The sequence below is a fragment of the Acomys russatus genome, chromosome 2 (assembly GCF_903995435.1).
Source record: "Acomys russatus chromosome 2, mAcoRus1.1, whole genome shotgun sequence".
In the NCBI taxonomy this organism is placed as follows: Eukaryota; Metazoa; Chordata; class Mammalia; order Rodentia; family Muridae; genus Acomys; species Acomys russatus.
Window position 1 is genome coordinate 101,702,935 of NC_067138.1, and position 24,408 is coordinate 101,727,342.

General features: G+C 42.0%; 1 protein-coding gene across 1 annotated transcript in view; it reads right to left on the minus strand.

The window, feature by feature from the left end:
• The window catches only part of LOC127205228 (cytochrome P450 2J3), a 32,125-nt gene that overhangs the window by 1,221 nt on the left and 6,496 nt on the right, over positions 1-24,408 (minus strand). Inside the window, exons 5-8 of the mRNA XM_051164423.1 lie at positions 21,164-21,340; positions 10,893-11,031; positions 6,163-6,350; positions 4,011-4,149 (exon numbers count right to left, since the gene is read on the minus strand). Of these exons, the coding sequence (XP_051020380.1) occupies positions 4,011-4,149; positions 6,163-6,350; positions 10,893-11,031; positions 21,164-21,340 (643 nt within the window). The remainder of the gene's footprint in view (positions 1-4,010; positions 4,150-6,162; positions 6,351-10,892; positions 11,032-21,163; positions 21,341-24,408) is intronic.

The window sequence follows — 24,408 nt, forward strand, 5'->3', positions numbered from 1 at the left end:
TAAGTCATATACCAAACTGATTGCCAATTCATGCTTATGATTTTCCCTCTACCTTTCACAGCTTGATGAAGAGACAGAGGCAGATGCCACAGGCCAAACTATTCAGTAACCGTGTGTTATAAAAGCGCTAGTGTTATAGTGTGTGCCTGTGTGTCCCACTGTTGTGTCTAACTCATCTCTGCCCCTTTCATCTTCATACTGTTAAGAATGTCTGTTAGGAGTATGATTGGTAAATTTCTAAAATAGAACCAAATTAACTCTGTTGTAAATTCTCAAGATTCTTCTAGAAAAATTCCTCTGCTGGGGCAAAAATTTAAAAAAAGTCAGGACCCGGAATTCAGGAAGAGGCTCCATCAGGCAGCACCGTGTGAGTGACAAGCCCACTCATTTTCACAGGACTAAGTTTTTCATACTTGAATAACATGCAAACACTTTGTTTCCTGCATAGTCTCCATGACTAGACATCGTCACAATTAGCCTGCAGGAACAAACATGCCTTTGAAAGGATGAAAACAGTGGATACTCAATTTGAAGGCTTTAGTATAAATCAAAGAATAGGTTCAAGATCAAGGGTCAAAATAAACCTTTTTTCTTTTCAATTTTTTTTTCATCAGTTGTTGTGTTGGAGTGGCAGACAGCTCACCCCCACTGCCTGGATAAAACTGCTTGGGCCATCTCACATCACAGAATACAGTTGTCTGGCCTCAGTACTAAAAGGAGAGAAATGACCCAGGCTTCTGTCAAAATTCTTCCCAAGCATAGCCCATCTAAGTCAGTGATTTGATGAATTCAAAAGCAAAAGACTTACTAGCATAAAGCTGTCAGTCCTTTGTCTATAAACAGGCAGGATTTGAGGACTCAAGAAGGATTGTGCCATCTGTCCTACTATTACAGAGGTAATAACCCTATTCCTACTCATATTTTCCAAGAGAAAAGAAGCTGACCTCTGAAATCCCTCCATCCAGGAAGGCTGCCCATAGAAAATCAAGAGAACACAGGTGGAAAACGTAGCTGCGTGCCAAAGGTAGGAGTGAGGCAGAAAGCAGTGACAGCTGTTGGCACGATGCTAACCCAAGTGATGTTTTAGGTTTCTACATTATGCTCAGTTTAGGTAGTTTTCATTATGCCATGCCAGTATGGGCATGCTTAGGAAATTAAATTTTATTCTCCTCTATCAGAGAGAGATGCTTAAAGCAAGAAAAATCTCACCACCCTCTTCCATGAGTTCCATATTGTGTGTACTTGTTCTTCGGTGCTATTCCAAAGACTGTAATTGTTTCTCTCCCTTTGAGTTGTAACTGTCCCTATGGCTTGAGTAGGTCACCAGAATGCAGTGGGAGTCATGATGTGGCCATTTGCAGCCTGAAACTTACCAGGCCTGTGTGTTCCTGTCCTCCCTTTGGAATATCATCACTACCTTGTGATTAGAGAACTGGTTTGCAAAAGGGAAGTAGATAACATGGAAATAATACAATTTTTTTTCAGGTGAGGATATAGTAGACCTTTCTTTAAGCAGCTCACCCCTCACACATATAAGATCACTTATCCTGTGTACTCGCGAATAATTGCTAAAATCTAGTAAATTAGGGCCACTTGTTATGCAGCAAGACAGTGATACTTATCAACTCAGTGAATCTTATAGTAGAAGGAACTGCAACCAGGGAAGAGAATTATGAGCTAGTGATAACAGAGAATTAGTCTAGAAGTACACAACTTAGCCTTAAACCCAGTTGTGCTAATACTATGCTTGGAATATTTTGAGTTTGCCTATGTGAAGAAAGAAGATGCCTATCCATTTTCTCCCCAGTTATGAATGAACGGGTGAACTGCATGAGATGGTGTGCTTGCTAATAAAGTCCAGAATTAGGAGGGTATAAAATAATTCCTAATAACAAGGCACCACTGAATCACTTTGTGTGGCTCTTTTTATTCTCAATATAATGAAGCTGGGAAAATATTTTTATGTCTGGGGAGAAGTGAAGAACCCATGGGAAAGAGATATTTAAACCATGAAGAAGGCAGTCTATCCTCTGTCTCTTGCCTCAGGCTTTTTCTCCCTCTTTGCTCATGAGTGCCTTACAGTCCCTTCTGCCACAGTTACAGAACTTCATGTCAGAACCAAGAAATGAGGAAAGCTTTGTTAATGGAAATAACAGGCCAGAAACTGTGCTGTGATGCAAAAGTTGAAATTATTTAACTGGAAATACTGAAGAATTTCTATTCCTTATACCACCTGTTCTTATGAGTGAGTAATGGCAGGTGAGGTCTTTTATGTTTTTATCATATAAATTCCTCTACTGGGTTATGAATATCAGATTTACATTATAACAATAGAAGACCTTGCCGGGGAATGTGCCTAGAGCAGGATCTCACTTAGTTAAGAAGGTACCATTTGGAATTATTATCTCACGTGTACATTTTGATAAGTAAATAGCTCCTTTGCCTGGTGTCCTCTCATGTCCTTACTAAGCTCAAGTCTATTTTTAAGTTAGAGGGAACTCCTTTAAAACAGCTTGGGATATTTGAAAACTCAGTAAAGATGGCAGTTATCTTTTTTTTTTTTAAACAAGAGGCAATAGTCTGGGTGTCTGTTCTCAGTGCTGGGATAAACATATCAAGGGAAGCAGAAAACTTCATTATAAGTAAAGGAGACCACCTAAAACAGGGGTAGTCTGAAGATGTGTTGGCACAAGTATTCTGGGATTCAAAAAGTGCAATACTGGACCACACACTCTGAGTAGAAAGGATCATCAACCCAGCTACAAAACCTGCAACATACAATGGTGACTTACCTACAAAATACGCTGCTGCAGTAGTGTCATAAATGTTGTAGTAGTAACCAACCACTACCTGAGTGAGTGTAAGACCAACTCCATAATATGGAATGCATCTCGGACACTGCTTGGGTGGCCATGAACATTAGACTGGAGAGACCATATAAGAGAAAGCAAATGCTACTGTTCTGCTAAAGGAACATAGCAATAGCATGACTTCTTATAATATTCTGTTATCTCTATAGATAAGTGCCTTGCTCAGCTATCATAAAAGAAGCTGGACAAAGTGCAAAGACTAAAAGATTTTGGAACACTCAGTCCTAAATGGGACACCTTCATCAAGCCCCTTACCTCACGGCCAAGGAGCAAGACACAAACATTATAAGAGCCAGAGTGGACAGATGACTCAAAGGAAACATTGTCCTCCAGGAGACAGGACTGATGTACATATGAACTCATAGAGACCATGGCAGCGTGCTTGGGGCCTGCACAGGTTCAAAACAGACTGGATCCCAGTATTGAGAGGGAGAAGTGGACACAGGATCTCAGACCTAAACAAAAACCTCTCTACAATTGATAGCCTCTTTCAAAGGCAACATTAGTTTGTTCCAATGGAGTCTCATTGGTTACATTAATCAAATGTAATGGTAGGTTCTATGCACAACAGCAGGCAGCCAAAACAAAAAGAGCTAAATGGTATTTTTGTAGACATTTTGTCTCATATTGCTTTGCTTGGGCATTTTAAAAAAAAACCTTACTGGTCTCTGGCTTGTATAAACCTTTTGATTATATGTTATGGTTTTCAATTTTTAGGGGTTTTAGAATGTGTGTGTGTGTGTGTGTGTGTGCGTGTGCGTGTGCGTGCGTGCATGTGTGCGTGAGAGAGAGAGAAAGAGAGAGAGAGAGAGAGAGAGAGAGAGAGAGAGAGAGAGAGAGAGAGAGAGAGAGAGAGAGAGAGACTATTTGCTTGTTTTTAAAGAGAACAAGGGAAATACAGGACAAAGAGTAGCTGAGAAAGTGTAGAGGCCATGGGAGGAAATTGGAGAGAGGCCACTGTCATCATAATATATTGTATACATTATTTTAATAATAAAAGAGAAAAAGGAAAAAGAAAGATGGAGCCACAAGGGACATGCTCATCTGGAGACATCCTAACTACAGCACAGAACTATAGGGAGGAGAGGAGGGAAAGGCTAGGGAGGAACCTTGAATCGTCTCCTGCTCATCACAACTCACCCATTGAAAATGGCAGAAAGGAGTCTCTCTTCTTAAACTGTCCATTCTCCAGAAAGTGCTCTGGATTGAAGACATCTGGAGTGGCCCACTCTTTGGGGTCCCTGTGCAGCGCAGTTAGGTTAGTCAGAAGCATGGTTCCCTAGAGAAAGAAGCAGAAGGTAAAGACTTAATGAAAACCCCCACACAGACAGGCGATGATACCCAACCTCCTACGCCCGGGATACTTGACTTGCTGAACTCTCTCACTCTCCTCAACTAATGTTCTGTTGCCTGACATATCCTAGCCCATTTACAAAGGTATGGAGACCATGTCTTTAATATATATATATTTACTAAAAAGTGCTTAGCATAGGTCTGATAAGAGGGCACAAAAGCATCCATGGAAACATAATGAGCCTGCTGCTCACCGCAATTAGGACCGTAGCAGCCGTATGCTAGGATATCTCCGTCACCTCTGATTCTGCACACATTATTAAACCACCCACTAGCTATGACTGCGTTTCGCAGTTTGAATGCTGAGTGTGCTGTTTAGTTACATTGCCCACCTGCTCATCCAGACTTGGAGAACAGGCTTCTCATGCTCCTAAATCAAAGACTCATGCTGTGGACCACTAGAGTCATAATTTGTTGGAAGGTCCCCTGCTCTTTGCCGTCCTCCTGGTCTGGATAGCCATTCTGAGCTTGGCTTTGTGTGGCTTCCTTTTCCATAGCAGGGCCTCTGGTTCTCTGCCTGACACCATCTGGAGAATGTCTTTAGACATAGATGCCCCTATATACAGCCCTTGACACAGATCTCTGATTGCTCTCCTCTCGCTGTGCCTATAGGATAATTAGGTGCTGTGTTCCTGTTCATATGACAGGAGCGTGCTGCCAAATGCAAAACAGGCATCCTTAAAGTGCTTGGTTTAAACCAGTTATGAACACCTATCCTGGAAGCCCCCTACCCACTCCCCAAGGGCTATATAGCCTTTGTTCTCCCTGATGAAAGTTGAATGAGCTCCTGAAGTGGGTCCCGGAGTGTTTGATCTCTGCCATGCTAATGGCCTGCCAAGCCTTGTGTCTCGTCTTCTCTCCTCTTGCCTCAGTGGGCTGGTGGCCATCATCGCCCACGAGAAGAGGAGAGCCACAGTTGTTCACTGTTCCCCTCACTGGGCTCCATAGTAACCCTCCTCTGTGATCTCAACATGGCCATGTTCCAATGCTTCTTGTTTTGAAAGGAATAACCCTTCCCATTTTGGCACATAGCTAATTCCTAACTCCCTTTCAGTCTGCAGCTCCAGGATCTCTTCCTTCAGAAGGACCCACTGACCCCTTCAGCTGTCTCTCCGGACCGCAGCTTGTCAGTGTCACACAGAAACAGAATGCTTTCCTTCCGTCAGTCCTCATGGGTTTATAGGCAGGATCCCCTATTATTTAGATGTCCCTACTCCAACTCAAACCTCATGGGCCCTTGAGGAACATTCTCTTGGTTAACAAATAATAACTTCTATCGTGGATATAAGGTTATATATGTAGTCTCTTTACACTTCCACACGGAGCCGATGACTTGCCCTGACTGTACTGTGTAGAACCTGAAGCTTCGTTTGGCTGGGTAACGAGCTTGTACAGTGGCAGGAAGTGAAATCAGCATTGTAACAGGCCCATCTGCCTCAAGGCCATGGTTCTCTGCTTCCATTGAACGTAGCTATTTAGATTTCTCACTGCCCACAGAGTTGATATTATAGTCGGTGGGAGAGTTTGGTTTGGTTGTCTGAATATGGATGAGTGGACAGGAAAAAAAATGCAAACAGCATTGGAAAAATTCAGACCTAACTTCAAGCCATGAGCTTCTCAGTGACAAGTGGGACAGTAAACACAGTGACTGCTCTCTGTCTCTGCAGCAAAGGTCCTGTGCCACCATTAGAACAGAAAATGTGCTAAGAGACCCAGCAGACAAAGTCAGGCTTGGCCTAAACATGTCTGAGCTAAGCATCTTCTCTTCTAGACTCCTCTTAGTAGATTTAAATATCCTCTAAGATACATAAAGGGCTTTAGCAGAAATATACTTCTCTTCCTATTGAAATGGTCAGTAATACATGTTGACTTTTAAGTTCAGACTCCCAAGATGATGCCAAAGACTGACTGGAATATCTGAGGCTGGGAACTTGGTTACCTTCGGCAGGTCATATCCAGAGAACTGGGTGTGAACTGACACTTCCCTGGGAACATTAAACGGGATGATGTTGCCTATCCTCTGCACTTCATGGATGACAGCATTGGTGTAGGGCATGGACTCGCGGTCGGCCAGGCTGGGCAGTCTTCCTTGGCCAATCACTCTGTCAATCTCAGTCTGCACTTTTTCTGAAAACAAAATAAAACAGGAAATTCTATTAATTTTAAATGCTAATACTTTTGGGTTGGAAAGATGGCTCAGGTTGTTCTTCCAGAGGGACTGGGTTCAATTCCCAGCACCCATGTGGCCATCTGTAACTCCAATTCCAGGGGATTCAACATCCACACATGGACACACATCAGGCAAAACACCAATGCACATAAAATAAAAATAAATAAATCTTTTTAAAAAATGCTAAAGCGTTTCTTCTAATGATATAGAATCTGTTTCTGAGACCTCACCTGCTTTTATTTCATCTTAGCATCCTGGTTATAAAGAAATAAAAGTTCCCTCAGCCCTTCAAATGGTTGCCTTATAAGAATGTCAATTCAATAACTGTCTTTGATCTTACAACATAATCATAAATTTCCATATATTCTGACCTGAATATCTCAGATCACCACAAGGAAGCTCATAGCAGTATCTAATTAGGCTCCCACAAATATGCGCCATTCATCAACTGGGCAAAAGACACCATGAATACATTCTTCATAGTTCTAGAGCCTGGAACTCCTGAGATCAAGGCACTACCTGTTTCCTTGCCTGGTGGACAACTGTTTTCTGTGTTACAGGTGCCAAAGCTTTGGTGTGTCCTTATGCCATAAGGAGAAAGGAATCTTTTTGGTACCTCTTCTGGAAAGGCACTAATTTCTTCACAAGGCTGAACGCTTTCTGCACAATCACATTGATAATTAGAGTTGAACATGAGTTTGGCAAAGAGGACAAAAATGTGCAGACTACAGCACATCTGTGAACTTTGATTTTTAAGGAGATACATCTGTGTGGACCATGGAAAAGTAGTGAGTTGCTGGACAACATCCTGGTGGCTATACATATCAGGATCAATTTCCCCCTGTGATTAGTGAGAATAAGTCTGCTTTATCCTGAGCATGTATTGAGATTTACACAAGCTGTTTCAATAACAAATGATTGATTCTGCAAGCTGTCTACCAATATAGCTCCTCTTTCTCAAGAGTAATAGAGGTTGAACTAATTTTATCTGCTTGTCTGACTACATATTTCATGTAAAATGATTTTGGAACTCCAAGCCTTTTACTGCTGTCATTCATCATCCAGAGGTGGCCTGGCTTCTGAGTCCAGTAGGAAGTTTCTCACTCAGGAGCGTCTTAGAGGACTCAGGGTGAGGACCATGTTCTAGGTGAGGTCCCGGGTCTCACTGGGGTGGGTGGGAATGAGTTTTTCACCAGGTGCTACAGTTTAGCTCTTTTAGAACGAAATTGCAGGTACCAGACAACAGTGGAAACTTAGGCATTCCAAAGACCTATGATAACACTGCAGTGTTACAGCCCTTTGGTTAAACTGCTGTGCTAAGCAGGGCAGATGATGTGGGTGGCCACTGGCACTCAGCACTGATCTTGCTGTGATCAAGGGGCCTTCAGTGGCTGCCAAGGTATTTCCGCCATCACTGCACCATTTGGGCTTCCAGAGGCAATTCTCCAGGTAGGGGAGTATTCCTCCATTCCCCAGAATAAATGGGGTCTCAGCCATGATGGAGGATTGTCATGAACACAAGGGAGCAAGCCAGATTTTATTTTTGTGAGTCAGGGATTTATAAACCTTGGGTAGTTGGGAGGGGGTTGAGGGTGAATGTGTCTGGCTTTCTAGGGTCAGGGGTGCTAGGGATATTTATTTACATGCAGGGGTATAGTACCTCATTTACCTGCAGCAGCATGGCATCCTATCACAAGACAGAGAACACACTACTTAATTATCCTGTGGGTGGGGGAAAAACTTCCAAGTATGATTAAAGGTCATTTACTGAAAGCGAAGGCGTCCTTAGCCTAGGGTAGAGTATTTCCAGGAACCCCAAGTGCTTGCTGAATACATTCTAACAGGAAAGGGTCACACCTGTAATCTCTGCCGAGGGCTATATGTTGGTCCTCAAGGGATCTGAGGGTCCCTAAATCAGGAGAAGAGAAAACCCTGCTGAGAAAGAGAGTTCACTGCTGTATATGAAACTCAGAGGCTATCTGGAAGTACCAGACTTTGAACCTAAAAAGCAGGGTTTCACATGCTACTACTCTACAAATGATATTGATTTATATATAAAATGTACACAATATAAATTTTGTCACTATTACCATGGTGACTTTTGTGGCAGGGTACTCTCTGTAAGGCCAGGGTCACCTGGAGCTTTCAACACACCGGTCTTATATCTATCAAGTATTGAGACTAATGCTGAGAGCCAACAATCACAGACCTTCTCCCCATTTTCATGAACAATTTACTAGCCTTTAATATGTCCATATTGTTGTACTTGTTATTTATGGAACTTCATCTTGCAAAAAAAAAAAAAAAAAAAAAAAAAAAAAGGGCTATATCTATGTTAAAAATACTTTTTTCCTTTCCCTGCATTCGATTCAACTATTATTTCAGTCAGATAGTGCAGTATTTGTAATTTTGGGATCATCTTCTTTAACTTAGAATAGTGTTCTGAGTTAGTGTAGCATCAGCATTCATGTTCTGAGGCTGGAGGATGGCTTAGTGGCTAAGATCACTTGTTGCTCTTGCAGACGACCAGAGCTTGGTTCCCATCACACAGCTGGTGGTGGTTCACAGCCATTGCTAACTCCAGTTCCAGGAATTCTGATAGTTTCTTTTGACTTCTGCAACTAGGAGACATGCACACAGTACATACACATATAGGCAAAGCACACACACACACACACACACACACACACACACACACACAAAGCACTTATACACATAACATTAAATAAATCAAAAAATTTGAAAAAATTCTCACCTCTGACTAAATTTTCTTTTGATCTCACGTATATTCCACACTTTATGTATTCATGGCCCATGGGTGTTCTAGTTTTAACATTTCCTGACTACTGTGCATGTCTTGAAATGAACATGATTGCAATTGTATTATTTAAATCTACTGATAATTTGGAATCTTACCTTCAGGAGTCATATCTATATCCTAAGGGAGTAGATATTAAATTAAAAACTATGGACTTGGGACACCAAGATGGCTGACAAGGCAAAGTCCCTGCTGACCTACATGGTGAAGGAGGCAACTGATTTCTATGACCTCCACACTTATATCATGACATTCTTCCACACCCCTTAAAATATAACACAAAGCTTATATGTAATATTCAGATAGAAATGTATTTTAAATGGTGGCTCAAGATGCATATGGGCAAAGATAGATACATATTAAATATATATTTCACTTTAATAAAGAAATAAAGCATGAAGACCTAAGTTTAGACCCTAGAATCCATGTTTTTTTTTTTTTTTTTTAAAAGTCAGGTGTCAATGCAAAGGCTTGGAGTTCTAGTATATTAAGGATGCAAAGACAAGTGGAACGCCTGGGGCTCAGCAGTTATTTGTTAAATTCCAAGTAATTGAGGGAACTCTGCTTGAGGAAGAAGGTCTGAAGTTGTTTGTGGCCTCAACATGCATGTGTGCATATCAGCATACATACATGCAGAGAGTCACTCACACAACATGCATGTGCACAAAGCAATCAACATACATACATGCAGAGAGCCATTCACTCAACATGCAGGTGCACACATCAATGTACATACATGCAGAGAATCACTCACACAAAGATAAAATAAAGATTATGGACAAATCTGATTTCACCAATAGGCGGAACTCTAACTTTCTCCTTTTGATTTTCTAAGTGTACTAAATTGACTTTATAAATGAATAAAGTGTTAGCCACAAATTGATTTTAAAAAAAGCTTCATGATGTGAAAATTGGTCCTAAGCAACACATGCTAACTGTTGTAGAATGCAGAGGGAGAGAAAGTATGAGATGGGTCATTCTTTCTTATGGACAACAGGCAGTGGAGCAGCATAAAAACAATGTACAAGGCTCAGTGATAGAGGAGCATTGTCATTGTTCATGTATGGAGAAAGAAAATGACAGCAATTTCCCAGTCAGTAAATTCCTAATACCTTAGACAGGTGGTGCCTTGGAAAATCCTTCTAGATGTGGCAGAAACTGGGACAGCACACACTTGGTACAGGAAATACCTGATGTCATCACTTAGAGACAGGAACAAAGACCAAGTCAAGAGAGGACACGAAACACAGAAAGTTTACTGTGCAGGGTGGATAGGGCTGAGGATGGGCAGAAAGGAGCATCTCACATGACTCCAGAAACCAGACTAAGGCATTTGCACAGTATCCAGAACAAAGAGAAATGTATAGCTAAAAAGGAAGGAGAGCATCTCCAGCTGCTCCTTGGGTAGAGCCACTCTGCTGGAACTGACCACAGTGCCACCTCCTCTCTCCGCTTTGCTCTAGGATATGTGCTCTGCGAGTACACAGATGCTATAATGTGGGTACTAATGAGACCATCACTGTCCTGATGGGTACAAGTGGAGGATGTGCCCCTTCCCAAGTGCACATCACCTCACATACACTCTATTTTTTCCCACTCTCCATGCCTTCTTTTGGTCCGTTCTGAAACCACAGATTCCAGAAGCTTCTTCACTGTCCAGGTACATTCACCACATGCTCACCTTGGACTTCTGGGTAGAGGGCCATGCAGAGCAGAGCCCAGCGCAGTGTCGTTGACGTGGTCTCTGTGCCAGCAAAGAAGAGGTCCAGAGTGCTGCAGATGAGGTTTTCCTCATTGAAACTTGTAGTCTTGTCTGGGTACTAGAAAAGACAGTGCATACTAATCTATTCAGATGGTTTGAATGAAGACCTTGGGATATGATTTTCAAAAGATTCATATAAAGTGAAACTCCATTTAACTTCCTCAGGAAGCTTTTTTCTGTCTTGAGTTCTGTAAGCTTATGGTAACTGGGAGCAAACGTATCCAGCTGGCTGCTGCCTAGCCTCTTGTGGTCATTGGGTTGTTTTTGTGTGGAGTTGGAAGGCCTCACATAAACATTAAAGTTAAACTTTAGCTTTCAGCTGCACTTTGCTCGTGTCTTGCAGTGGTGGATAAGATATAGCCAATAACTGCCTCTAGACCAAACAACAACAACATTGGACTCTGAAGTTTTAATCACTGCTTCATTTGTGATGCATCTCATTCACATATGGATGAAAGCTAAGAGATAGACACAGAAACACAGTATCTGGCACTATCGTGGACTCCCGCCAAATGGCTACAGTCTCTATTTCTAATGACTGCCAGGAGCCATTTTTTGGAGTGCTTAAACAGAAGCGGGCCAGAGAACTTATGACCCTGGCTTGCAGACTCTCACACAGTCTTGAGGACTTGGCAAGATACTTGTGTTGGTTAAGAAAGTTTACTATTAATTCCAGGTCAGGATGTGGAGCTTGATGTAACTCTTTGACCTAAAATTTGAAAGACGTCTAAGCATATAGATAACTAAAGTTATTGGTGGATTTTGTTTCTGTTCCAAGAATCCTCAGGTTTATACTTATGTATACTGTATAAAAGCTTTGAGAGAAATGAACTCAGGGCTACAGTATTGACTGTTAGTCCTCCCAAATATGTGTCTTTTTTCCTATCTCTTTTGCAATATCTTTTCTATCTTTTCCTATATTTTTAGCTTTTCTCAGCCTCTCGCCCTATATCCAGGTACTGGGCGATAATGTCCAGTATAGGCTCTGACAAGCGGCGCCCAAACGGGGACATGAGAAACTGCGGAGGACATGAAGGACACTGCGGTAAGTAAAAGCTCAGATCAATTAAAAAGGGTGGGAATAAATCTTCAGGAGTTTGGTAACATAATGAGAAATGGAAATAGTCGCTTGCTCTTTGTACATATGCTTTAAAAATATGCTCCAGGTTAGAGGAGCAAAAACAGGACAGAAGCAGTTAAGTAATGTTTTAGATTTTGTTGAATAAGTATGTCTGTGGTTTCTGGAAGAAGGACTGTAAATATGGAAATGTGGGGAAAAGTTACATGATTATTATGATGTACATGGACCTGGCAAGGTTCCACGAGGTGTTTTCTGTCTCTGGACACTTATAAGGGAGTGTTTAGGCCACAGGCATGAGAGAAAAAAAGTTAGAAACCAAGTTTACGAGGGACACCTCAATGCTCCAGGAAAGTAGACCTAAGCCTTCTGCTCCACCACCCGAGCTTGTGTAAACTGAGCCTGCCAATAAGATAGTAATACACAGGCTCTTCAGGTGGCCTTCTCAACACCAGCAGTGCAGATGAAACATTTAAAAGAACAAATTAAACCTTTAAATCAATCGGAATGGCTTTCTAGATTGCAGGTAAAGAAATCTTCAAATATTGTAACAGGATTGGATCCTCCTTCTTTGAGAAGTCTCCTCCTGTGATAGCTATGATTAAAAATGCTCAGAAATCTAAGCTATTGTCTATTATACCTAAAACTATGTCTCCTCTGCAAGCCACCTTATGTAAGGCCAATGATAAAAGAAAAGACATTCAAGGATCTCAGGTGGCACACCCAGTTTTTGAAGACATTGATGCCCAGGGTCAAAGAGTGAGATCTCATAGACTCATTCCCTATAAATAGTTAAAAGAGCTGAAAACAGCTTGATAACAGTCACATAACTTCTTCCAATTCTCCCTAAAGTCTGTTTGGCCATGTATTGTCAGTCCCAAGATTGTGTCTTTTTGTTTTGCCCGTCTGTTTGTCTTTTTATGGTCGTCATCATGTCAAATTTTGTTTCTCTGTGTACAAATTTACTTAACTGTTTAAATGTTGTTTTATGTTTTATATTCTGAGAAAAAGGGTCAAACTTCACCTACAGGCTGTTAGTTCTAATTAATTTCAAAGGTTCTCAGAAAAAGAGGCAGCAAAAGCTGATGAACTGGCTCTGCCCTTGGATCCAGGCACTTGCCGTTCAGAGTCTCTGCCTAGATCAAGTGGCAACCAGCCCAGGGTTGCCTGAACCTCTAATGATGTGCTCTGTGCTCTGACAAGCCAGGAAGCCTGGACGTGGTTAAAAATCTGTAACACCTGTAGCAAAAAGTTAACTTAAGCTCATAATTTAAGGTTACAGCCCTTTTAAACAACAAGTGGCATGAACCAACTAAAGAAACAAGTCTCCAAATGTACTTTTAAATTGAGATAAGATTTTTATTTAATTCCTGTCCTACCAGATTTATGTGTTAAGACTTAAAGTGATGATTTTCAATGAAGTTTTAGAGCTACACCTCTATGTGTTCATACAAAAGATCTTTTCTTGCTAGCAGCCAAACTTTGTAACATGAAAATAGTACACTTGGTATTGGTTTTAAAAACACTAAATTGTTAACACTTGTTAAAATTTGGTTTTATTATATAAAAATTATGGTTCTGCTCTAGGACTTCACTCTGAAAAAAGAAACTATGATATATTATTACTTAAATAAAACTTAAAAGACAAAATCAACAAATACAATATATTGATTATAATTTATTTTTAAAAGCCTAAGTTTTCACTATTCAACATACTCCTACAGTTGTTTTACAGCAAAAGTTTCTTTACTATGAATTCATCTCTTAAAGTATTAATTCCTTACTATAAATCTGTTGTATATTTAATTCTATTAATATTCTATTAATAAGAGAACAATCATGTAAATATTTTGGTATTGAACCTACTGTTATAGGAATCCATTTTACTAAACAGAAAATTGATTGGTTATTTCAAAATAGTGATACATGGGTGACATCTTCGGCTTATTTCATAGAGAGAATAGATAATCACTACCCTAAAGATAAGTTATTAAAATTTTAAATGTTCATACTTTAGTTTTCCCAAAGATAGTAAAGGAAAGACCCATCCCTCAAGCTCCAGTAGTTTTTACTGATGGTTCATACAATGGAACCTCTGCATATGTGATCCAAGATCAAAAATACACATTAAAAATGTGTTCTGCTTCAGCACAAGTAGTAGCCTCAAGAGCTTGGGTGGCTGTGGTTAAAGTGTTGGCGCAATGCTCTTTTAATGTATACAGAGAATCAATATGCGGCTCCAGCATTACAAGTAATAATAATAGTGCCATATATAGAAACAGCTAATAATCAAATTGAATTATTGTCCTCTCAAATACAGATACACATTAGATACACTAGAGCACACTCAGGGTTACCTGTCCTTGTCTATAGGACGCACTAGAGCACACTCAGGTCTACCTGTCCTTGTCTATAGGACGCACTAGAGCACACTCGGGGTTACCTGTCCTTGTCTATAGGACGCACTAGAGCACACTCGGGGTTACCTGTCCTTGTCTATAGGACGCACTAGAGCACACTCGGGTCTACCTGTCCTTGTCTATAGGACGCACTAGAGCACACTCGGGGTTACCTGTGCTTGTCTATAGGACGCACTAGAGCACACTCGGGGTTACCTGTCCTTGTCTATAGGACGCACTAGAGCACACTCGGGGTTACCTGTCCTTGTCTATAGGACGCACTAGAGCACACTCGGGGTTACCTGTCTTGTCTATAGGACGCACTAATGTCCTTGTCTATAGGACGCACTAGAGCACACTCGGGGTTACCTGTCCTTGTCTATAGGACTGCACTAGAGCACACTCGGGGTTACCTGTCCTTGTCTATAGGACGCACTAGAGCACACTCGGGGTTACCTTCCTTGTCTATAGGACGCACTAGAGCACACTCGGGGTTACCTGTCCTTGTCTATAGGACGCACTAGAGCACACTCGGGGTTACCTGTCCTTGTCTATAGGACGCACTAGAGCACACTCGGGGTTACCTGTCCTTGTCTATAGGACGCCACTAGAGCACACTCGGGGTTACCTGTCCTTGTCCTATAGGACGCACTAGAGCACACTCGGGGTTACCTGTCCTTGTCCTAGAGGACGCACTAGAGCACACTCGGGGTTACCTGTCCTTGGTCTATAGGACGCACTAGAGCACACTCGGGGTTACCTGTCCTTGTCTATAGGACGCACTAGAGCACACTCGGGGTTACCTGTCCTTGTCTATAGGACGCACTAGAGCACACTTACCACTCGGGTTACCTGTCCTTGTCTATAGGACGCACTAGAGCACACTCGGGGTTACCTGTCCTTGTCTATAGGACGCACTAGAGCACACTCGGGGTTACCTGTCCTTGTCTATAGGACGCACTAGAGCACACTCGGGGTTACCTGTCCTTGTCTATAGGACGCACTAGAGCACACTCGGGGTTACCTGTCCTTGTCTATAGGACGCACTAGAGCACACTCGGGGTTACCTGTCCTTGTCTATAGGACGCACTAGAGCACACTCGGGTTACCTGTCCTTGTCTATAGGACGCACTAGAGCACACTCGGGGTTACCTGTCCTTGTCTATAGGACGCACTAGAGCACACTCGGGGTTACCTGTCCTTGTCTATAGGACGCACTAGAGCACACTCGGGGTTACCTGTCCTTGTCTATAGGACGCACTAGAGCACACTCGGGGTTACCTGTCCTTGTCTATAGGACGCACTAGAGCACACTCGGGGTTACCTGTCCTTGTCTATAGGACGCACTAGAGCACACTCGGGGTTACCTGTCCTTGTCTATAGGACGCACTAGAGCACACTCGGGGTTACCTGTCCTTGTCTATAGGACGCACTAGAGCACACTCGGGGTTACCTGTCCTTGTCTATAGGACGCACTAGAGCAACACTCGGGTTACCTGTCCTTGTCTATAGGACGCACTAGAGCACACTCGGGTTACCTGTCCTTGTCTATAGGACGCACTAGAGCACACTCGGGGTTACCTGTCCTTGTCTATAGGACGCACTAGAGCACACTCGGGGTTACCTGTCCTTGTCTATAGGACCACTAGAGCACACTCGGGGTTACCTGTCCTTGTCTATAGGACGCACTAGAGCACACTCGGGGTTACCTGTCCTTGTCTATAGGACGCACTAGAGCACACTCGGGTGTTACCTGTCCTTGTCTTGTCTATAGGACGCACTAGAGCACACTCGGGGTCTACCTGTCCTTGTCTTATAGGACGCACTAGAGCACACTCGGGGTTACCTGTCCTTGTCTATAGGACGCACTAGAGCACACTCGGGGTTTACCTGTCCTTGTCTATAGGACGCACTAGAGCACACTCGGGGTTACTGTCCTTGTCTATAGGACGCACTAGAGCACACCGGGGTTACCTGTCCTTGTCTATAGGACGCCACTAGAGCACAACTCGGGGTTACTGTCCTTGTCTATAGGACGCACTAGAGCACCACTCGGGGTTACCTGTCCTTGTCTATAGGACGCACTAGAGCACACTCGGGGTTACTGTCCTTGTCTATAGGACGCACTAGAGCACACTCGGGGTTACCTGTCCTTGTCTATAGGATGCACTAGAGCACACTCGGGTTACCTGTCCTTGTCCTATAGGACGCACTAGAGCAACACTCGGGGTTACCTGTCCTTGTCTATAGACGCACTAGAGCACACTCGGGGTTACCTGTCCTTGTCTATAGGATTGCACTAGAGCACACTCGGGGTTACCTGTCCTTGTCTATAGGACGCACTAGAGCACACTCGGGGTTACCTGTCCTTGTCTATAGGACTCACTAGAGCACACTCGGGTTTACCTGTCCTTGTCTATAGGACGCACTAGAGCACACTCGGGTTACCTGTCCTTGTCTATAGGACGCACTAGAGCACACTCGGGTTACCTGTCCTTGTTCTAGAGGACGCACTAGAGCACACTCGGGTTACCTGTCCTTGTCTATAGGACGCACTAGAGCACACTCGGGTTACCTGTCCTTGTCTATAGGACGCACTAGAGCACACTCGGGGTTACCTGTCCTTGTCTATAGGACGCACTAGAGCACACTCGGGGTTACCTGTCCTTGTCTATAGGACGCACTAGAGCACACTCGGGGTTACCTGTCCTTGTCTATAGGACGCACTAGAGCACACTCGGGGTTACCTGTCCTTGTCTATAGGACGCACTAGAGCACACTCGGGGTTACCTGTCCTTGTCTATAGGACGCACTAGAGCACACTCGGGGTTACCTGTCCTTGTCTATAGGACGCACTAGAGCACACTCGGGGTTACCTGTCCTTGTCTATAGGACTCACTAGAGCACACTCGGGTTACCTGTCCTTGTCTATAGGACGCACTAGAGCACACTCGGGGTTACCTGCCTTGTCTATAGGACGCACTAGAGCACACTCGGGGTTACCTGTACTTGTCTATAGGACGCACTAGAGCACACTCGGGGTTACCTGTCCTTGTCCTATAGGACGCACTAGAGCACACTCGGGGTTACCTGTCCTTGTCCTATAGGACGCACTAGAGCACACTCGGGGTTACCTGTCCTTGTCTATAGGACGCACTAGAGCACACCTCGGGTTACCTGTCCTTGTCTATAGGACGCACTAGAGCACACTCGGGGTTACCTGTTCCTTGTCATAGGACGCACTAGAGCACACTCGGGGTTACCTTCCTTGTCTATAGGACGCACTAGGAGCACACTCGGGGTTACCTGTCCTTGTCTATAGGACGCACTAGAAGCACACTCGGGGTTACCTGTCCTTGTCTATAGGACGCACTATAGGACGCACTAGAGCACACTCGGGTTACCTGTCCTTGTCTATAGGATGCACTAGAGCACACTGGGGTTACCTGTCCTTGTCTATAGGATGCACTAGAGCACACTCGGGGTTACCTGTCCTTGTCCTATAGGACGCACTAGAGCACACTCGGGGTTACCTGTGCTTGTCCTATAGGACGCACTAGAGCACACTCGGGGTTACCTGTCCTTGTCTAGAGGACGCACTAGAGCACACTCGGGGTTACCTGTGCTTGTCTATAGGACGCACTAGAGCACACTCGGGGTTACCTGTCCTTGTCTATAGGACGCACTAGAGCACACTCGGGGTTACCTGTCCTTGTCTATAGGACGCACTAGAGCACACTCGGGGTTACCTGTCCTTGTCTATAGGATGCACTAGAGCACACTCGGGGTTACCTGTCCTTGTCTAGAGGACGCACTAGAGCACACTCAGGTTTACCTGGTCTTTTATCTAAAGGACATGAACGTGCAGACCAGGCTACCTGGCAAATATTTCTTTCTCAAACTGAGTTGCTCAGAATTCACATGCTTTGCACCATCAAAATAGTCAAAGTTTAAAAAAACAATTCCATGTTACTTGAGAAGCCACCTGACAAATTGTTAAACAGTGCCATCTATGCCCACAATTTTTTTTCTGTACCTAATTATACAGTTACTACTAGAGGGTTTCTTCCTAATCAATTATGACAAACAGATTTCACACATATTACACAATTTGATAAATTAAAATATGTTCATGTAACTGTTGACACTTACTCTCTTTTATTTTAGCCACAGCTCAGTCTGGTGAGGCTTCTAAACACGATATTGCCTATTTAAAATATTTTACAGTTCTAGGTCAGTCATCAGTGAATAAAACTTATAATAGATCCGGGTATATTGGGCACAAGTTATAACACTTTTGCTCTCAGTTTTCCTATTATTTATAAAACTAAAATTTCTTATATTCCTCAAGGTCAGGGCATCATTGAGGGAGCCCACAGTACTTTGAAAAATAAACTACTTAAAATAAAGAAGGGGGAGTCACACTCCTCCTCCCAATAAAAGAGTTCACACCATGCTCTTTTTATTCTTAATTATTAAAAATTTGGATTCTCAGAGACATTCGGCAGCTGACATATTTTAGCATCCAACTACGAAAAGCATTTATGCTAGAGTAACATGGAAGGATGAGTTAAAATGAGGACAAGGGCATGTTTGTATTTTTTCTACAAGATGCTGAAAGCCTGTCTGACATGCAGATGTCAGCCACTCTCCTATTACTATCCCTGATAGACCTGTGGAAGATGAGTGAAGGCTTAGGTTCCAGACCCCCCGCCCCCGTGCCCTGATGTTACACCCAATAATATGGAAGGGCCTGAAATTAAAGTTTCTATAAATAATACTCATTTGTCGGGATTTCCATGGACTAAAAAGACCAAAAAACAGGATTTCATGAACTTTACTTATATTGGATCTGGCATAGGCATCCCTAATTGTTTTGTTAAATATGAAACTTAATCAGGTTATATTACTGTTTATCCTCAATTTTGACGTAAGAATGTTAGTGCCACTGCTGCTTTGGTTTTGCCACAATCAGTCCAGACAGCTAGCTACTTATGTTAATGCTTTATCAAAAAATACTTCTCTAGCTTTAGGGATTCAAGGGATGCAGATATTAAGTTGGAATTAAAATTAAATATCTTATATGATATAGTCTTATATTTGGGTGATGAAATTCAAGAGTTAAAACTACATTCTCACATGGAGTGTCATGGAGAATATAAATGGATTTGTGTTACAGCAAAAAATATAATGACAGTCATTATGTGTGGAGCAAGATTCGTTTTCCTCTTATAGGTATTTGTCATAATTCTAATGCTTCTTTGGATTTAATTCCATTGCATCAACAAATATTACATATGAAGAATATTGGACCAATTTCTGCTGATTCTGCACAACAATTTGTAAACAGCTTAAAAAGCCCTCGTCCATCCTGGTCCTCTTTTAGCCATCCTGCCATTCTTGTACTAGCCATGGATTCTGTGTAATTGTGGCACTATGTCTCTTGTCCACTCTACTGAAGTAGGTGTTAATCTCTTTTACAAAATTCCCTGCAGAGATGCATAATATTAAGCTCCATGACCGTATCATTAATAGACCTGACCTCCCTTGAGCAGAGGCTGGTAGCCAAATACGGATAAGATCCATTCAGGATGGGTCAACCTAAAACAAGGCATGAATGATGAACTTTATGTACCAATGACAGGTAAGACCAATACTCTGAACAGGACAACCTAAGACAGACACAGTCTGTCTGCTCAATTTTTTTATATAGAGAAGGGGAAATTGTCAGTAGTCGTTTTTTGGAGTGCTTGACAGAAGCAAGTCAGAGAATTTATGCCCTTGGCTTGCACTCTTACACAGCCTTAAGGACTTGAAAAGATACTTGTGTTGGTTAAGAACATTTATTATTCATTCCAGGTCAGGATGCAGAGCTTGATGTAACTCTTTGACCTAAAAATTGAAAGAAGTCTAAGCATATAGATAACTAAAGTAAGTGGTAGCCTTTGTTTCTGTTCCAAGAATTCTCTGGTTCACATGTATGTATACTGTATAAAAGCTCTGAGAGAAATAAACTCAGGGCTACAATATTTACTGTTAGTCCTCCCAAATACTTGTCTTTTTTCCTATCTCTTTTGCTATCTCCTTTCTATCTTTTCCCATATCTTTAACTTTTCTTAGTCTCTTGCCCCATATCCAGGTATTGGTTGATAATGTCCAGCGCTCACTCTGGTAAATGACCCTAATAATCCTGAATTAATGTTATCCTATGCCTCATAAGTACTATTTCCTTTTCATTTAATCTCTCTGTAGTGTGTAAATAATGATCCAGAGATTTCATTCTATTCATCTCTGTATATTGCTTGATACTACATAATAAACCTTGTGATTAGTTTTCAAAGGAAAGATTATGCTGAATTATTCATACTGGCATAAAGTTCAGAATCAAAGAGATGAAATATAAAGATGGAAGCATTGATCAGGGAGAAATACATGCTACAGTTTTGGCATGAAGGATGGATGAAGGAAGGAGACATAGCTAAGGTATCCATGTCCAGTATAACCTAAAACAGGCAAAGTAGTGAGTTCTCACTATTTCCATACAAAGATTGCCTGCCAACAGGCATACAGGGATCAAACAGTACTGTGAGGGAACACATCTGTGCTATGTCAAACCAAGAAGCTCAAGGAAACACACTGAAGAATCAGTTGGAAACTTTTAGACTATGGCTTCCTCTGTGAGAAGACAACGACACAACAGGCATCTTCCTCACCTTTGTCATTTCCTTGAGGAAAGCGTCAATGAAGTCTCTTGGTTCATCAGGATTCCAGTCCTTCCGGTGATTTTCAATAATATCAGAAACAAACAATTTCAGTTTCCCCCAATTTCTGAAAAGTGTCTGGTGTGATCCAGGAAGATACTGAAGTATCCTTGGAATGATATTGTAGAACTGATTGGGGGGAAAAAAAAGAACAGTCATGGAGAAGAACCATCAGAAGTCATGGCACCACATTCCAGAACAGTCTTGTCTTTTCCATTGTTTCTTACAGTGGGATAATAGAGTCATCTTGACTCCTGTTTCACTCTTACTCCATACACCCATCAGCCACAAACATTTACATCTTCCCATGGAAAGACTTAGCACCTTAAACTGAATTGAAGAAGAGGCTCTAATTACAAGAGGGAATGATTAAAAGAAAATATATAAGCAAGTTAACTGTATACATTCTTGTTAAAATAGAAGCAAACTAAAATGCACAAGGACAGTGAAGTAGACAATACTCAGAAATGGTGTGCTAAAGGTTTGCATGATTTTAGGAAGGATAAAAATATTTATCCCAGATACTTGTTTAAAGCTGTCAATGTTGTTTAGATATATCTCTTTTATTTTATGTGTATGAATGTTTTGCCTGAATAAGTGCACTTGCATCATTTTCACATTTGGTGCCTGTAGAAGCCGGAAGCGAGTATTAGATCCCCTCAAACTGGAGTTATGATGGTTGGGAGGCACCATTGGATGTTGAGAACTGAACTCTGGTCCTTCATAGGAGCAATTAACAATCATAACTGCTAGGCCATCTCCCCAGCCTCTACAAGTATCAAATTTTAAGGTAAAGACTAAAACAATAGAAAATAATATAAGTTTTTTCAATTAATACTTGAGGATATTAAATGAGAACATTTAATAATAACTTAAAACCTGAGAAAATTCAGATGTTATAAACTACAAAAATAATCACAAATTAGTGCTCGTATTATAACAGTTAAAGTTTTATTATATGCTTAATTGTGTTTATGGGGTTAAGTAACTCATGAGTTCTGGTGCCTGCAGAGGCAAAAGCCATTGGACCCCCAGAGTCGCAGATGCTGTGGCCACTCAACATGGGTGCTGGGAACCAAATTTGGGATTTCTGAAAAGCAGCCTGTGGTTTTAATTGGCCTCCCATACCTTAATCCTTTAATAAAGGGAAACAAGTTCTAATAAAAAGCCAACAACTATCAAATTTGGCAAAGCATTTATAGCTAGTTGATGTTGGTTTAAAGAAAAATTCTAAAACAGAAGTGCATGAGAATTTAAAAACGGAACACAGAAAGCGGTTTTCCGGACGAAGACTGAAAGAAAAGAAAAAGCAGAGCAGCCTGTGCATATCAGATGAAACAGTCCTGAAAGAGGAAAAGAGAAATACATATAAAAAACACTTGTAACCAGGAAGAGAGAACATTAACGCTTACACAGATCCAAGTATATTGTAAAAAATACAAAGTTTGAGTTCCAGGTAATATGGTGTGTTACAAATTGCTCCTGAGAGCCAGCAACATAGACAGCCAAGACAAGAAAAATGGGTTCAGTCTAGGGATAAATAGAGAGAAAGCATTGGGAACCCATGCAGGGAATGAAAGCATGAAGCAAATGATGAAGAGCAAGCAGGACACACTTGAACCAGGGAGTTTCTTTTTTTTTTAATTTTATTTTATTAATTTATTCTTGTTACATCTCAATGGTTATCCCATCCCTTGTATCCTCCCATTCCTCCCTCCCTCCCATTTTTCCCTTACTCCCCTCCCCTATGATTGTAACTGAGGGGGACCTCCTCCCCCTGTATATGCTCATAGGGTATCAAGTCTCTTCTTGGTAGCCTGCTATCCCTCCTCGGAGTGCCACCAGGCCTCCTCATCCAGGGGACATGGTCAAAAATGGGGCACCAGAGTTCATGTGAAAGTCAGACCCCACTCTCCACTCAACTGTGGAGAATATCCTGTCCATTGGCTAGATCTGGGTAGGCCGTAAACTTTAAACCCCTACCCAGATCTAGCCAAGGGAATTCCTTTTTAAGGGTAAGCTCACAAGCCTCTTCTACAGGGTCAGCCAGGTGCTGGCAGCCTTGCCTGCAGGACTGATGAGCCCACAGTCCCCATGGTGCCGCTCTTGGTCAGAGAGTCCCGTTTGGTCCTGCAAAGAATCCCATTGTTGTCTCTCACTGTTGCCTCTGCATAAAAGAAGGTCCCAAGAGACAGATAGAGACAGCAAGAGGATCTGAAAGTAACAGGCACGAGTGTGGCCAACAGCAAGACGGCAGATCAGGCGGGGAAGAGCATAAGGAGACTCCCTACCCTCGATGTGCAGGAACAGAACGCATCAGCTGAGAAAGATCATGTTGATGTGTGGCTCCTCTAAGTCTGAGGTCAGCAGATTCAGCTATCTATCTTCCACTGTGGTGAGCAAGCAAACTCATATAGGCTACCACAGTGAGTTCCTCCAGCAGGTAATTAGATGCCCTGCCACAAAGGCAGTTTGAACTGATCTCACAGCATATACTGATCTCAGTGCTGTGATTTCTTCCCCAACACCCAATGTACTTGGGAGACACCCAGGGCTTAAGATCTGAGGAATTTGGGGAGGTTGAAAAGTTATGTCCAGTCCTTGGAATGCAAAACTAAGTATGGCCAGCTGAGGCTCCTAATATGTAAATAAGACAAGTGATGGCTATGCTCCGAAGATATTAACCCATACATACTCAGCAATAGCACAAACAAAAAGGTAAACAAAAGCCCATTAATTAATTTACCCTTCTTTTCCATGCATTTAAATTACAGTCACTGATTTTTAAGGACACACAAGCAAAGGTGGTCCAACGTAGGTTTTTCTTTTGTATGTGATTCATTATCCTCTACACAGTTAGCAGCATTTTTACTTTTTAGATTTATTTATTTATGTATTTATATATATATTTATTTATTTCTGTGTGTGTGTGTGTGTGTGTGTACACCTATCCTTATTTGTCATGGTACATGTGTGTAGGTTAGAGGACAACTTGAAGGTCGTGGCTCTCTCCTTCCACCGTCTGAATTCTCAGGATCAAACTTTTGTTGCAGGTACTTTTATAGGCTAAACCATTTTACTCAGTATGTTTATTTGTTCTTATTTATTATCTTTCATCTAATTATGTTTATGCCTCCCGTCATCTTTGGCAATGAAATTTCCTTTATTTGGTTTATTTTTCTTTTATTTCTTTCTCT